This window comes from Cydia strobilella, chromosome 16 (genome assembly GCF_947568885.1).
Source record: "Cydia strobilella chromosome 16, ilCydStro3.1, whole genome shotgun sequence".
Classification (NCBI taxonomy): domain Eukaryota; kingdom Metazoa; phylum Arthropoda; class Insecta; order Lepidoptera; family Tortricidae; genus Cydia; species Cydia strobilella.
In genome coordinates this window covers 16,513,415-16,529,279 of record NC_086056.1, presented here as the reverse complement: position 1 = coordinate 16,529,279, position 15,865 = coordinate 16,513,415, and the positions used below count along the sequence as shown (strand labels likewise).

General features: G+C 48.0%; 1 protein-coding gene across 1 annotated transcript in view; it reads right to left on the bottom strand.

The window, feature by feature from the left end:
* Nucleotides 1-15,865, bottom strand: part of LOC134748192 (protein kinase C) — a 45,253-nt gene that overhangs the window by 25,392 nt on the left and 3,996 nt on the right. The window contains exons 5-13 of the mRNA XM_063682905.1: nt 13,704-13,899; nt 11,531-11,562; nt 11,310-11,380; nt 10,422-10,572; nt 9,734-9,870; nt 9,216-9,297; nt 5,252-5,398; nt 4,691-4,809; nt 4,089-4,321 (exon numbers count right to left, since the gene is read on the bottom strand). Of these exons, the coding sequence (XP_063538975.1) occupies nt 4,089-4,321; nt 4,691-4,809; nt 5,252-5,398; nt 9,216-9,297; nt 9,734-9,870; nt 10,422-10,572; nt 11,310-11,380; nt 11,531-11,562; nt 13,704-13,899 (1,168 nt within the window). The remainder of the gene's footprint in view (nt 1-4,088; nt 4,322-4,690; nt 4,810-5,251; nt 5,399-9,215; nt 9,298-9,733; nt 9,871-10,421; nt 10,573-11,309; nt 11,381-11,530; nt 11,563-13,703; nt 13,900-15,865) is intronic.

Sequence of the window (15,865 nt, the reverse complement as noted above, 5' to 3'; positions counted from 1 at the left end):
ACATGAGGTCCCCGCCGTCGACGTACTCCATGACGAAGAACAGTCGGTCCCTGGTCTGGAAGGCGCAGTGCAGCGCGGTGAGGAAGGGAGATGTACACCGTGTGCCGTACCTCGCTCTCGGTTCGTCGAACTTCCTCGCGCGCTGTATCTGGAACATGAGGTCCCCGCCGTCGACGTACTCCATGACGAAGAACAGTCGGTCCCTGGTCTGGAAGGCGCAGTGCAGCGCGGTGAGGAAGGGAGATGTACACCGTGTGCCGTACCTCGCTCTCGGTTCGTCGAACTTCCTCGCGCGCTGTATCTGGAACATGAGGTCCCCGCCGTCGACGTACTCCATGACGAAGAACAGTCGGTCCCTGGTCTGGAAGGCGCAGTGCAGCGCGGTGAGGAAGGGAGATGTACACCGTGTGCCGTACCTCGCTCTCGGTTCGTCGAACTTCCTCGCGCGCTGTATCTGGAACATGAGGTCCCCGCCGTCGACGTACTCCATGACGAAGAACAGTCGGTCCCTGGTCTGGAAGGCGCAGTGCAGCGCGGTGAGGAAGGGAGATGTACACCGTGTGCCGTACCTCGCTCTCGGTTCGTCGAACTTCCTCGCGCGCTGTATCTGGAACATGAGGTCCCCGCCGTCGACGTACTCCATGACGAAGAACAGTCGGTCCCTGGTCTGGAAGGCGCAGTGCAGCGCGGTGAGGAAGGGAGATGTACACCGTGTGCCGTACCTCGCTCTCGGTTCGTCGAACTTCCTCGCGCGCTGTATCTGGAACATGAGGTCCCCGCCGTCGACGTACTCCATGACGAAGAACAGTCGGTCCCTGGTCTGGAAGGCGCAGTGCAGCGCGGTGAGGAAGGGAGATGTACACCGTGTGCCGTACCTCGCTCTCGGTTCGTCGAACTTCCTCGCGCGCTGTATCTGGAACATGAGGTCCCCGCCGTCGACGTACTCCATGACGAAGAACAGTCGGTCCCTGGTCTGGAAGGCGCAGTGCAGCGCGGTGAGGAAGGGAGATGTACACCGTGTGCCGTACCTCGCTCTCGGTTCGTCGAACTTCCTCGCGCGCTGTATCTGGAACATGAGGTCCCCGCCGTCGACGTACTCCATGACGAAGAACAGTCGGTCCCTGGTCTGGAAGGCGCAGTGCAGCGCGGTGAGGAAGGGAGATGTACACCGTGTGCCGTACCTCGCTCTCGGTTCGTCGTACTTCCTCGCGCGCTGTATCTGGAACATGAGGTCCCCGCCGTCGACGTACTCCATGACGAAGAACAGTCGGTCCCTGGTCTGGAAGGCGCAGTGCAGCGCGGTGAGGAAGGGAGATGTACACCGTGTGCCGTACCTCGCTCTCGGTTCGTCGAACTTCCTCGCGCGCTGTATCTGGAACATGAGGTCCCCGCCGTCGACGTACTCCATGACGAAGAACAGTCGGTCCCTGGTCTGGAAGGCGCAGTGCAGCGCGGTGAGGAAGGGAGATGTACACCGTGTGCCGTACCTCGCTCTCGGTTCGTCGAACTTCCTCGCGCGCTGTATCTGGAACATGAGGTCCCCGCCGTCGACGTACTCCATGACGAAGAACAGTCGGTCCCTGGTCTGGAAGGCGCAGTGCAGCGCGGTGAGGAAGGGAGATGTACACCGTGTGCCGTACCTCGCTCTCGGTTCGTCGAACTTCCTCGCGCGCTGTATCTGGAACATGAGGTCCCCGCCGTCGACGTACTCCATGACGAAGAACAGTCGGTCCCTGGTCTGGAAGGCGCAGTGCAGCGCGGTGAGGAAGGGAGATGTACACCGTGTGCCGTACCTCGCTCTCGGTTCGTCGAACTTCCTCGCGCGCTGTATCTGGAACATGAGGTCCCCGCCGTCGACGTACTCCATGACGAAGAACAGTCGGTCCCTGGTCTGGAAGGCGCAGTGCAGCGCGGTGAGGAAGGGAGATGTACACCGTGTGCCGTACCTCGCTCTCGGTTCGTCGAACTTCCTCGCGCGCTGTATCTGGAACATGAGGTCCCCGCCGTCGACGTACTCCATGACGAAGAACAGTCGGTCCCTGGTCTGGAAGGCGCAGTGCAGCGCGGTGAGGAAGGGAGATGTACACCGTGTGCCGTACCTCGCTCTCGGTTCGTCGTACTTCCTCGCGCGCTGTATCTGGAACATGAGGTCCCCGCCGTCGACGTACTCCATGACGAAGAACAGTCGGTCCCTGGTCTGGAAGGCGCAGTGCAGCGCGGTGAGGAAGGGAGATGTACACCGTGTGCCGTACCTCGCTCTCGGTTCGTCGAACTTCCTCGCGCGCTGTATCTGGAACATGAGGTCCCCGCCGTCGACGTACTCCATGACGAAGAACAGTCGGTCCCTGGTCTGGAAGGCGCAGTGCAGCGCGGTGAGGAAGGGAGATGTACACCGTGTGCCGTACCTCGCTCTCGGTTCGTCGAACTTCCTCGCGCGCTGTATCTGGAACATGAGGTCCCCGCCGTCGACGTACTCCATGACGAAGAACAGTCGGTCCCTGGTCTGGAAGGCGCAGTGCAGCGCGGTGAGGAAGGGAGATGTACACCGTGTGCCGTACCTCGCTCTCGGTTCGTCGAACTTCCTCGCGCGCTGTATCTGGAACATGAGGTCCCCGCCGTCGACGTACTCCATGACGAAGAACAGTCGGTCCCTGGTCTGGAAGGCGCAGTGCAGCGCGGTGAGGAAGGGAGATGTACACCGTGTGCCGTACCTCGCTCTCGGTTCGTCGAACTTCCTCGCGCGCTGTATCTGGAACATGAGGTCCCCGCCGTCGACGTACTCCATGACGAAGAACAGTCGGTCCCTGGTCTGGAAGGCGCAGTGCAGCGCGGTGAGGAAGGGAGATGTACACCGTGTGCCGTACCTCGCTCTCGGTTCGTCGAACTTCCTCGCGCGCTGTATCTGGAACATGAGGTCCCCGCCGTCGACGTACTCCATGACGAAGAACAGTCGGTCCCTGGTCTGGAAGGCGCAGTGCAGCGCGGTGAGGAAGGGAGATGTACACCGTGTGCCGTACCTCGCTCTCGGTTCGTCGAACTTCCTCGCGCGCTGTATCTGGAACATGAGGTCCCCGCCGTCGACGTACTCCATGACGAAGAACAGTCGGTCCCTGGTCTGGAAGGCGCAGTGCAGCGCGGTGAGGAAGGGAGATGTACACCGTGTGCCGTACCTCGCTCTCGGTTCGTCGAACTTCCTCGCGCGCTGTATCTGGAACATGAGGTCCCCGCCGTCGACGTACTCCATGACGAAGAACAGTCGGTCCCTGGTCTGGAAGGCGCAGTGCAGCGCGGTGAGGAAGGGAGATGTACACCGTGTGCCGTACCTCGCTCTCGGTTCGTCGAACTTCCTCGCGCGCTGTATCTGGAACATGAGGTCCCCGCCGTCGACGTACTCCATGACGAAGAACAGTCGGTCCCTGGTCTGGAAGGCGCAGTGCAGCGCGGTGAGGAAGGGAGATGTACACCGTGTGCCGTACCTCGCTCTCGGTTCGTCGAACTTCCTCGCGCGCTGTATCTGGAACATGAGGTCCCCGCCGTCGACGTACTCCATGACGAAGAACAGTCGGTCCCTGGTCTGGAAGGCGCAGTGCAGCGCGGTGAGGAAGGGAGATGTACACCGTGTGCCGTACCTCGCTCTCGGTTCGTCGAACTTCCTCGCGCGCTGTATCTGGAACATGAGGTCCCCGCCGTCGACGTACTCCATGACGAAGAACAGTCGGTCCCTGGTCTGGAAGGCGCAGTGCAGCGCGGTGAGGAAGGGAGATGTACACCGTGTGCCGTACCTCGCTCTCGGTTCGTCGAACTTCCTCGCGCGCTGTATCTGGAACATGAGGTCCCCGCCGTCGACGTACTCCATGACGAAGAACAGTCGGTCCCTGGTCTGGAAGGCGCAGTGCAGCGCGGTGAGGAAGGGAGATGTACACCGTGTGCCGTACCTCGCTCTCGGTTCGTCGAACTTCCTCGCGCGCTGTATCTGGAACATGAGGTCCCCGCCGTCGACGTACTCCATGACGAAGAACAGTCGGTCCCTGGTCTGGAAGGCGCAGTGCAGCGCGGTGAGGAAGGGAGATGTACACCGTGTGCCGTACCTCGCTCTCGGTTCGTCGAACTTCCTCGCGCGCTGTATCTGGAACATGAGGTCCCCGCCGTCGACGTACTCCATGACGAAGAACAGTCGGTCCCTGGTCTGGAAGGCGCAGTGCAGCGCGGTGAGGAAGGGGTGGCGCGCGGCCAGCGCCAGCACGCGGCGCTCCGTCAGCGTGCACTCCACGTCGTCGTCTTGGATGATGGCGTCCTTCTTTAACACTTTCACTGCGTACACCTGGTGGACAATGGCTGCATTAAGCAATTAGAGAAAAAAATTGGTATAACCGCTCAGTTGGAAGTGTTCGTCCTCAGATCGCATAATCTGAAAGTCACGGGGCACCTCTGCGGCCGACGGACTAAAAAAATATCCGTTCTTCGCAGCTCCCCTCTGGCGCTTTTTTGTAATCATCGGACTCCATATTGATATTAGCGACACGATCGTTATCAATAGTAGATTGTTCATTCGAAGTAGATCCTTCCATGACTTAGTATAATTAATATATTATTAAACCCTCTTTCCATAATATTAAAATCAAAAATATTTAAATTCTTCTGTTTTCCTCGAACACCTAATTTCGAGTGGATGTAAATCGTTATTTCGTACCTCATCGGTGCCCTTCTTCTCGGCGAGCATGACCTTGCCGAAGGAACCTTTGCCCAGCACCTTGATGAACGTGAAGTCGTCCAACGACACTTTATCGCGCGCACCCGCCGTGTCGCCACCTAAAGAACACCCCCATTTCATAAAGTTAACACTGACTTGGCGGTAGCGATGCATACATATCCCTTTCGAGCGTTCTTGATCTAACCTAAATGTAGGTAATATTTTTATTTTCAATAACTAGAAATCTGAATATAAACACAATAGGTAGCACAGCTGATGGGTTTAAGAAAAAAATTGTCGTATAATATTATTGTAAATATGAAAACTTAGTGTGCATTAAATCATTTCCAGAGATAAATTAATCATTAGTCAGCGGTAAAATAAGTATATAAAATATATATCAACTTTCAAACTAGATGGCTCACTTCACTTTTAAAATACGTACGTACTTACGACTAAAACTAAACTGTTACAAAACCTTAAAATCCAACTAATCTGAAAGCACTATAAATAAATATAAAAGTCCATAGCCAAAAAAGCGTGCAAACCAAAAAAAGGAACCTTCGTAGCACGTAAATATGTCTTTCAGGTCGTCCCAATGGTCGCCACCGCCGAACGGCGCCGACGGTATGTACTCGCCGTAAAGGGGTACGAAGTCGTACGAAGGGGGTACGAAGTCGTACGGCGATGACATGAGCAGGTCCAGCACTAGTGTGGGATGCAAACAAACACAATAACAACAACACAACATTAACAAAAACAATGCACTAAAACATAAGACATGAGGATGCTTGCTAACATTCAGGGCTCATAATTAAAAATTAGTAAAATATATATATATATCGACTACAGCTTTGTTTTGTTTTGGAAGTTATAAGTCGATAAATTAAGACGAAAGTGGAGGACCCGCGCGAAATTGCCTTTTCATACAAACGTAGTCCTCTCTTTCCTCCCTGGATATTAACATTATTGAAAATATTTTGACACAATGTGTTGTATATCAACCACAGTTATGCCCCCACGTTTGATTTTTTTTACAAATTTTTAACCGACTTCAATTTCATAGAAGGAGGAGGTTCTGTATTCGGTTGTGGCTATATATATATATATATATATATATATATATATATATATATATATATTTTTTTTTTTATGTATGTTCACTGATTATTCCGAGACCCGTGGTCCGATTTGAGTCGTTCTTTTTTTGTTCGAAAGGAGCTACTTCCAAGTTGGTCCCATATTAATCTGGTTCTGATCTGATGATGGGATCCATGAGGAATTGAGGGAACTCCTCAATTTTTAAAGGCACATGTATGGTGATTTGGTCGTTTTCTTAAGCAACTTGATCATTTTTTCTCGAAAACCACCAATTTGATGAAGTGGAGCTGATGATGATGATTGTTTTGATGATAATGATTTCAGCGATTACTCCGGCACCCATGATCCGATTCGAGTTATTCTTTTTCTGTTTGAAAGAAGTTACCTCTCCAAGGTGTTTTCGTAATATTTTTGGTTTTGATCTGATGATGGAATCCGTGAGGAATTGAGAGAACTCCTTAATTTTTAAAGGCACGTGTATGGTAGTTTCGGTGTTTTCTAAAGTAACTCAAGCATTTCCTCACCAAAACCACCAATTTGATGTAGTGCAACTGTAGCCTAACCACGAGTTTGGCACTAAATATTCTTCGTAACTTACTTTGTACACTAATACGCCAGTACGAGCGAGATGCATAAACAGTAAGTTACGCACACGATAGCGAATATATCAATGCCAAACTCGTGGTAAGGCTACTGATAACTTCCCTCGTATGTGTATTATGATTTTTGATGTAGGTAGTGTTGGAAACAACCAAAGAGACTGAGAGGTGAAGGTAGAGGGTATTAGTGTTTGGGGGGTTTGAGGTTGGGGGTTGAGGGGAGGTGAGTTGATGGGTCGGAGACTGAGGGGTTGGGAGTGGGATTGGGGGTTAGGGTTAGGAGTTAAGGGGTCTGGGGTTAGGGGTCGGGGAATGGCGGTTGAAGGGTTGGTGGTTTAGGGTTGAGGGGTTCAGTGATCAGGGGTTAATGTGCTGTGAGGTTGAGTGATCGGGGGGTTTGAGGGATTGGGTCAGTGGCGGGGCGGAGAATGGATTTACTGACAAGAATGATTTCCCAGACGGACTCGAGGAAAATTCTGATTATTTAATAAAGTTTACGAATTTACAGATAAACATGATTATGTTTTTCATTCATGCGTCACGCTCTTAATAATGTCTTAAAACTAAAAATGGAAAAATAAAAACTTTTATAAAAAAAAGGATAAACCGACTTCAAAAAGGATGAAATAAAATATTATCCTTTTTAGGGTTCCGTGTTTAAGTATATGCGTTACCAACTGATATGTTTGAAGTCGGTGCCAAGCCAAGTACTCCAAGTAGTAACAATACCAGTCAAAAATAATCAGCTTTATGTCTATAAATCCCATTACAACTGTACAAATGTTATAAACGTGAAAGCAATTATGTCTGCCTCTTTGCTACCTTTTCATGGCTAAACAACTGAACCGTTTTAGCTGAAATTTTGCATGAAGGTTCCTTGAATTGTTTTATATTTTGAAATGTAGTCCTCTGGATAAGCGACAGAAAATAACTCAGTCCCAATCCCACACTTGCGTGCTATGACTGTTTAAGAATTAGTAAGAAATGCTCTTTAAAAAAATACGACGACAAAACGTATTAGATTTACACTAACGTGCCGACAAGCATGGTACGAACTGCGCCAAGAAGGTTCAACCGTGTGTTCTGTTCTGAGGTGTACAGGAAGTTCGTTTATTGTCGTCGTGTAACGCTGCGTCTTACATAGGCGAACACTCGCGAAAGCGAAGCGAAGCGACGCGGCACGGCGCGGCCGGCCCAATGCGTTCGCGTTCGCAACGAGATCGCCCACGTAGGACACTTCTATATAGGTATCAAAGGATTAATTAAGGCACCGTGCCGCGCCGCTTCGCATTCGCGTGTTGTTCGCCTACGTAGTACGCTGCATTAGGTAATCCAACGTACATACTTATATAGCCGCATCTGTATCGAATTGCACCAAAATCCCTGGTTTAAAATTTGGCTTGGCACCGACTTCAAACATATCAGTTGGTAACGCACATACTTAAACACGGAACCCTAAAAAGGATAATATTTTATTTCATCCTTTTTGAAGTCGGTTTATCTTTTTTTTTATAAAAGTTTTTATTAATTATTATAAGAGTTAGGAGCATTTAATTTTTTTTTATGAAATATGTTTCCGCTCCTCATTTTTACTATAATCAAAAAACCTAAAAAAGCCAAACGTAGGGGCATAGCTTTGGTGTAATATACATCAAATTATGTAAAAATATCTTCCATAATGTCAATATCCATAGGGGAAAATGGATACTAAGTTTGCATGGAGAAACGGCCGTCCCCTTTCCTCTTAACATCTCATTTATCCAAATCGGCGTTTGATTGTACGCTTAGTCGTAATCGCGTAAGCGAGAAAAAAAAGTTCATGCTAACGGGATAAACTGGTGATTTGTGACAAAGTAGAAGTCGTATTAACATTTGATAAAATTTAGTAACAAAAGAACACACAAGTGATCAAGATCATCAGTACAGATGTAGTGCATAATTGTATTCGATCGTATTTTCTCGGAAACGTTCGTATTTGTCATGCTACTTCGGTCAACCTTAGTACTTATTGTACTGAGAGTTGACTGACTGAAATAGCATAACACATTCGTGCGTTTCCGTAAAAATACGATGGCAAAAAACGCACTACATCTGTAGTAAGGTTTACGAATGATTGGTTAATAAAAAAAAATTTCGATGTGCAATCAGCAGCAGAAATATTTACGTAAATAGTTAATGCAAATATTTTATTTTTAATAAAAGTGTGAAAATAAAAAATAAGTTCAGTACGAGCTTTAAAAGTTTTGATGTTTGTAGCGGTGTCCCACAGCTCAACTAGTTGTTCAGTTCACTCGGAGCTTACAGGTTTAGACATTTAGCTAAACGAATATGGAAATATATACACTACACATGTCTATGTATCTGTCTGTTGTGTTTGTGTATTTTCTATAAAAGGGACCTTATTGTCGATGGCGCTTACGCCATTATAAACGATGCTCCGAAATAAATACAATGCCGCGCGACGCTGTGGGGCGTAAGCGCCATCGACAATAAGGTCCCGTTTTCATAAAAAAATGCCCCATATGTATAAAGATTTAATAGCATATTTATTTCTACTGCTTCCGATCATTCCAATAAAAAAAGATAACAAACAAAAATAAGTTAATTATCAACAACGTTTGATCATTCGTGGACCCTATTACAAGATTTACAAGGAGGTAAGGTTTAGATTAGAGTATCAGTGCAGGTTCAGGTGCAGCGGGCTGAGCACGGTAGCATTTTTATCGCCTGTCACGTTCTAACAAGTATGTAAGTGCGAAAGTGACAGGCATAGTGACAGGTGATAAAAATGCAACCATGCTGACACCGCAGGTGTGAGCGCTCACCCTTGTCGTCGTGCTTGTCGAGCGGCTCCTTGTCCGCGTCGGCCCCCGCGTCGCCGCCGCCCTCCATCAGCACGGGGTTGTACTGTAACGTATTCCTCATGATATGTGTCATGTGTCCAACTCTACTCATCTCCACTTTGTCGCTTACAATAAGGACGAGATTTGCTTGTATCTTTATACGAACAACCTGTCAAAGGGTTCCCTAATGGCAAGCGACAATGTGGGACTTTTTGCTTGGAAACGACAAAATAACTGGGGGTATTCAATTATTCCTCATTTACACTATGAAGAAGGGTTGAAATATTTAAAAGTTTCAGCAATTTGCAGGCGACCATATTTGTTTGAAACCATGGTGAAAAGCCTCGGAAAGTATTGCCATTTTAGATAAATGTAAATTTTTCATATACGATGCGCTAAATAAGGGTGTGTTATGTGGAGCGAGCGTGTAATGACGTGGCTATTAAACGGGTCCACGCAAAAATTTAGATTTTATGAATGGCACGTTAAGGATTTCCTACCTTGGAGGTCCTAGGGCGCGGGTTCTTGTCCGGGGAGATGCCCATCTCGGAGAGGATTTCAGCCATAGCCTTGGTGTTGATGCCGCAGTTGTTAGCCACGTTCTTCTGGCACCGTTTGTGCACGTTCATCGAGCACACTGCGACCAAAAACCTTGTCAGTGCCTACATATTTCGTAAAAGTATCATAGATATCGTTTTCTAGGTTCTCGGGGATGCGAATTTTGAAATTTTTAATCCAAGATGGCTGACAGGTAATTTTTCGTAAAATCGGCATGTATACCGTATTCGAAAATTATTACATTCATTCACTGAAGCAATACGAAATTCGCCTGGACCGCTAGTCCATACTAATATTATAAATGCGAAAGTCTGTCTGTCTGTGTGTTACCTCTTCACGATTAAACCGCTGAATCGATTTAGTTGAAATTTGGCGTAGAGATAGTTTGAGTCCTGGGGAAGGACATAGGATAGTTTGCATCCCGAAAATCATCCCTTAGGAGGGTGAAAAGCGGGGTGGAATCATGGTGGAATTGAGATAATTAATGAGTTGCCTAATAATTTGTGTGCATATTATGCTCAAATTGAATGATTGCTATAAGACTTTCTCCAGGCGCTATTCTTACTCTAGCTGGGGTTACTAAGTCCACGCAGACGAAGTCGCGAGCACATAAAGTAGAACAAAACTTACCTTCACACTGCAGCCCCTGCTTGATGAGGCCATAGAGCAGAGAGCCGCAGTGGTCGCAGAATGTGAACCGCTTGTAGGAGTGCACCACGAAGCGGTGCGGGACGTTGACACTGAACCGTTGGCCTCCGGACACGCCCACAGCACTGTGTTGCTGTAATAACAAACTACATGTTAGGGATAGGCAATTAGGCAGGCACTATGGAGCGATTCGGTTTTTACATTTGCTTCGAAATACTTTTTAAGTATAAAGAATATAGATTCTTACTAGAAGATCTTGGAGTATGGCTGATCATTAAACAATCAACTTATGGAATGTTAATATTTGTATAATTTTCGACATTGTATTTCTGTATTGTGTTTTAATGTATGTATTGTGTTTTGTAAAACCTACTGTAGTTAATTATTAAATAAATTTTTACTTATGGAAGTTGATTGTTTAATGACCAGCCATACTCTGCGGTTTCTGCGTAGTGACTTTATAGGTTATACTGAACAACTTTTATATTATGGGATCAATGCCGAAATCGCAAATAAAAAAATTAGGCTGTTTCATAAATTCCGGCTGATGTGATGCCGCTGATTTCTATAGGACTGTGCGTCTCCGTCCATTATGTGGTAACACTGGTCGTCAAACGTTGATTGACAATTCAGTAACCACAAAACATCATCCATTTTGACTGTCAAACCAAGGGGGTACGATGATTTATTAGACTTTACACCTCTATGACAATCAATAACTCTTTCCAGATAAATAACTAATTATTTACTTAGGTAATGTCTGCGCTATGAAACAACAGTTTCATAACGATATTCATAGTAAAGAGTATTTTGAATATATTTAGGGAGTGGTTCATTGACTCTGGTGCAACATATCACATGACTAGTTACCTCTTCCTTCATCCCGGGACACTTGGTGACGACGGACGAGTGGCAGCGCTTGTGGACCACGCAGGTGCACACTGCAACAAACGAGACTCGTCAATACTGATCTTCACAACATACATAACATAACACACAACATAACACACACACAAACATAACACATAACACACACCACATAACACACATGTGACATAAGTCGAACTTGAGAAAAAGAGAAAAATAATTACCTTGGCATTGATATCCTTGTTTTCCGAGTCCCCTGTAAGAAAATTGAAAGCATTAATAAACTGCGCTCACTTTACAAATTCCACATATATTTGTATAATATCTGTGGGAGACATATATATATATATATATATATATAACTCAAAAATGCGCGTTTTCCCAGACATAAGACTTAGCGAGATCGATTTTTCGCCCCCAAATTTCATCGAAATCGTTAGAGCCGTTTCCGAGATCCCCAAAATATATTAATATATATTTATTATATACAAGAATTGCTCGTTTAAGGGTATAAGATATATTATAACGAGTGCACTCGTAGTAGTCGGTAAATACCTCCTAGTGGGATAACCGTTTTAGATACATTCGGGATTATTGTGGTGTTGCCTTTACTGACACAGTGAGTATTGCGTGATTTGCAATGTAATCAGATATTCGACATAACATAAACAATAAAGAGAACGAGGATAGATCCTTCTGCTCACTATTGCCTGACCTATGCAAGGCTGCCTGCGAGCGGAGCGTAGGCCCGCCGTGAAGATGAACTCACCAAATGAACTCGCGGCAGTGGGAGCAGAAGGTGGGCTGGCGCAGGAAGGTGGCCATGAACTTGTGTCCGTTGACCTGGTGCACGCGGCGCCGCATGGCTCCGTGACGGTGCCCTCCTTGAACTGCGACCGCCGCCGTGTTACACTCACCAGATGAACTCGCGGCAGTGGGAGCAGAAGGTGGGCTGGCGCAGGAAGGTGGCCATGAACTTGTGTCCGTTGACCTGGTGCACGCGGCGACGCATGGCTCCGCGCCGGCGCCCTCCTTGAACTGCGACCGCCGCCGTGTTACACTCACCAGATGAACTCGCGGCAGTGGGAGCAGAAGGTGGGCTGGCGCAGGAAGGTGGCCATGAACTTGTGTCCGTTGACCTGGTGCACGCGGCGACGCATGGCTCCGTGACGGTGCCCTCCTTGAACTGCGACCGCCGCCGTGTTACACTCACCAGATGAACTCGCGGCAGTGGGAGCAGAAGGTGGGCTGGCGCAGGAAGGTGGCCATGAACTTGTGTCCGTTGACCTGGTGCACGCGGCGACGCATGGCTCCGTGACGGTGCCCTCCTTGAACTGCGACCGCCGCCGTGTTACACTCACCAGATGAACTCGCGGCAGTGGGAGCAGAAGGTGGGCTGGCGCAGGAAGGTGGCCATGAACTTGTGTCCGTTGACCTGGTGCACGCGGCGACGCATGGCTCCGTGACGGTGCCCTCCTTGAACTGCGACCGCCGCCGTGTTACACTCACCAGATGAACTCGCGGCAGTGGGAGCAGAAGGTGGGCTGGCGCAGGAAGGTGGCCATGAACTTGTGTCCGTTGACCTGGTGCACGCGGCGACGCATGGCTCCGTGACGGTGCCCTCCTTGAACTGCGACCGCCGCCGTGTTACACTCACCAGATGAACTCGCGGCAGTGGGAGCAGAAGGTGGGCTGGCGCAGGAAGGTGGCCATGAACTTGTGTCCGTTGACCTGGTGCACGCGGCGACGCATGGCTCCGTGACGGTGCCCTCCTTGAACTGCGACCGCCGCCGTGTTACACTCACCAGATGAACTCGCGGCAGTGGGAGCAGAAGGTGGGCTGGCGCAGGAAGGTGGCCATGAACTTGTGTCCGTTGACCTGGTGCACGCGGCGACGCATGGCTCCGTGACGGTGCCCTCCTTGAACTGCGACCGCCGCCGTGTTACACTCACCAGATGAACTCGCGGCAGTGGGAGCAGAAGGTGGGCTGGCGCAGGAAGGTGGCCATGAACTTGTGTCCGTTGACCTGGTGCACGCGGCGACGCATGGCTCCGTGACGGTGCCCTCCTTGAACTGCGACCGCCGCCGTGTTACACTCACCAGATGAACTCGCGGCAGTGGGAGCAGAAGGTGGGCTGGCGCAGGAAGGTGGCCATGAACTTGTGTCCGTTGACCTGGTGCACGCGGCGACGCATGGCTCCGTGACGGTGCCCTCCTTGAACTGCGACCGCCGCCGTGTTACACTCACCAGATGAACTCGCGGCAGTGGGAGCAGAAGGTGGGCTGGCGCAGGAAGGTGGCCATGAACTTGTGTCCGTTGACCTGGTGCACGCGGCGACGCATGGCTCCGTGACGGTGCCCTCCTTGAACTGCGACCGCCGCCGTGTTACACTCACCAGATGAACTCGCGGCAGTGGGAGCAGAAGGTGGGCTGGCGCAGGAAGGTGGCCATGAACTTGTGTCCGTTGACCTGGTGCACGCGGCGCCGCATGGCTCCGCGCCGGCGCGCGAAGCCGGCGCCCTCCTTGAACTCCCGCCCCCGCGCGCCCGCGCCCGCCGGCGCCCGCGCCGCCTCGCCGCCGCCGCCCGAGCCTGCACAGTGCACAGGGCCCCACCCACATGTCACTACTACTCCAGTAGGTATAATAATAACTTCAGACAGACCCAGCCTCGCCACGTCTGGCTGCCGGCTGGGCGCTCGGTCTATCTAGACAGTGGCTTTGCATGGTCCCCAGTTCACTTGTAGGTAAAAACTTAAGAGGCCGGTGTCGATTTTAGTCGCAAAAATGTAAAATTGATAGATTTAGTCGGTGAAATTGTACATCTTTTGTTACCTGATTGAAATAACAAGTACTGGTTTCTATTAGCGCATCTTATTATCTTACCTTTTATCAGATCAATTTGTTGAAAACAGACTCACTCAATTAGTAATGTTTGCATTTCTGATGGACGTTTAGGTAAACGCGCGTAAAGCACTGGTTTTGTCGCTCTTATTTGTAAATTTCGTAAAGTTTGGACGGCTAAACATGGTAATTTTGTATTACACATATCCTGTACTTGACGTTTATCAGACTACATTTTTATTATTATGACTTTGAAGTAGTGTAAATGAAAGTTAGACGAAATCAATTTTCTCCAGACATACATACATACATACATATAATCACGCCTATTTCCCGGAGGGGTAGGCAGAGACCACGGATTTCCACTTGCTGCGATCCTGACATACCTCTTTCGCTTCCTTCACTTTCATAACATTCCTCATACACGCTCGCCGGTTTAGGGTGCTTTTCTCCAGAAATTACTTCAAAACAAGTGACAATTTCTCTGAAAATCGACTTAATTTCAACGTAATTTTGATACTTAAACAATCTACAACATTTGTTGAAACTATTCTTATACATCAATTTGTATAATTTACCACCATCAATGTTTGATGATTTTTTTAAAACTGCCCCTTCTTTTCATATATTACCGGTGACGCACGCTCGCGACCTCATTATTAAAAGGCTAGATGAGAAGACGTGCTAATAGAAACCAATACTTGTTATTTAGATATTACGTAACAAAACGTGTATAATTTCAACGACTAAATCTATCAATTTTAAATTTTTGCTCTAAAATCGACTACGGCCTCTTAAGTAAAGCGCTTCCATGTGCCGTCAGACGGGGCGGGGACCGAAGCCTATTTGGCATTGTCCTAAAATTGCCTAAACGATGTGTACAAGTCTTTTGTAACAATCGACAGTGATTTAAAATAAGGGTGGTCTGTATTTATATCAACTTAAATCGAGTATCTAAAGGGACCCACTGATTATCATTACAAAAATTTGACAGTTCCGAACAACTGACAGGCCGATATCGTCCGGCGGACTGGTAATCAGTGGGCCCCTTAAACCATCTACGGGACAGGGCGATTAAAAATTAAATGTGACATTCAGGCAAAATATTGTTTCAAAAAAGGGACTTTTACAGCAAAACTTTATAAAGCTGTAAACCATAATTCAACTGAAGATACCTACACGGAAAAGATCTAGATAGTGCTGGTGGTCGAAGTCAAGAGAACGATAAAAAAGTACGAAGAAGGTGTCTATTACTAGATAGCTGACATTAAGTGACATGAATAATGATTTACCTTTTTTCGCTTTCATATAAATTTTCATATAAAATGAACCGTTTTCATTGTCGTTTCAGAATAAGTTAGAACAATCCAAGCACTTCTCTAATAGTTAATCTGCTATCGTACTTTAGAGCATTACAAATTGTCGCACTAAAATTACGAAAACTTAAAGTAATTTGCCGTTCAAATCTATTGCAAAATCAATGTAGCATGAAAGCTAAATGTATAAGTAGTATAATAGCAAGCAGCCGCTAAAATAAACCACTAGCAGCAGATGCTCTTTAAATAAAAACATTTAATAATCATAACATTGTACCCATACTACTCACCATAATTCATATTAAAACGATACCTATCGCGTCTTTTATCGGAAACAGGGGAAAATTTTCTGACTAACCGAATACTTACTAGGCATATAGATCTCAACACAAATCTCAG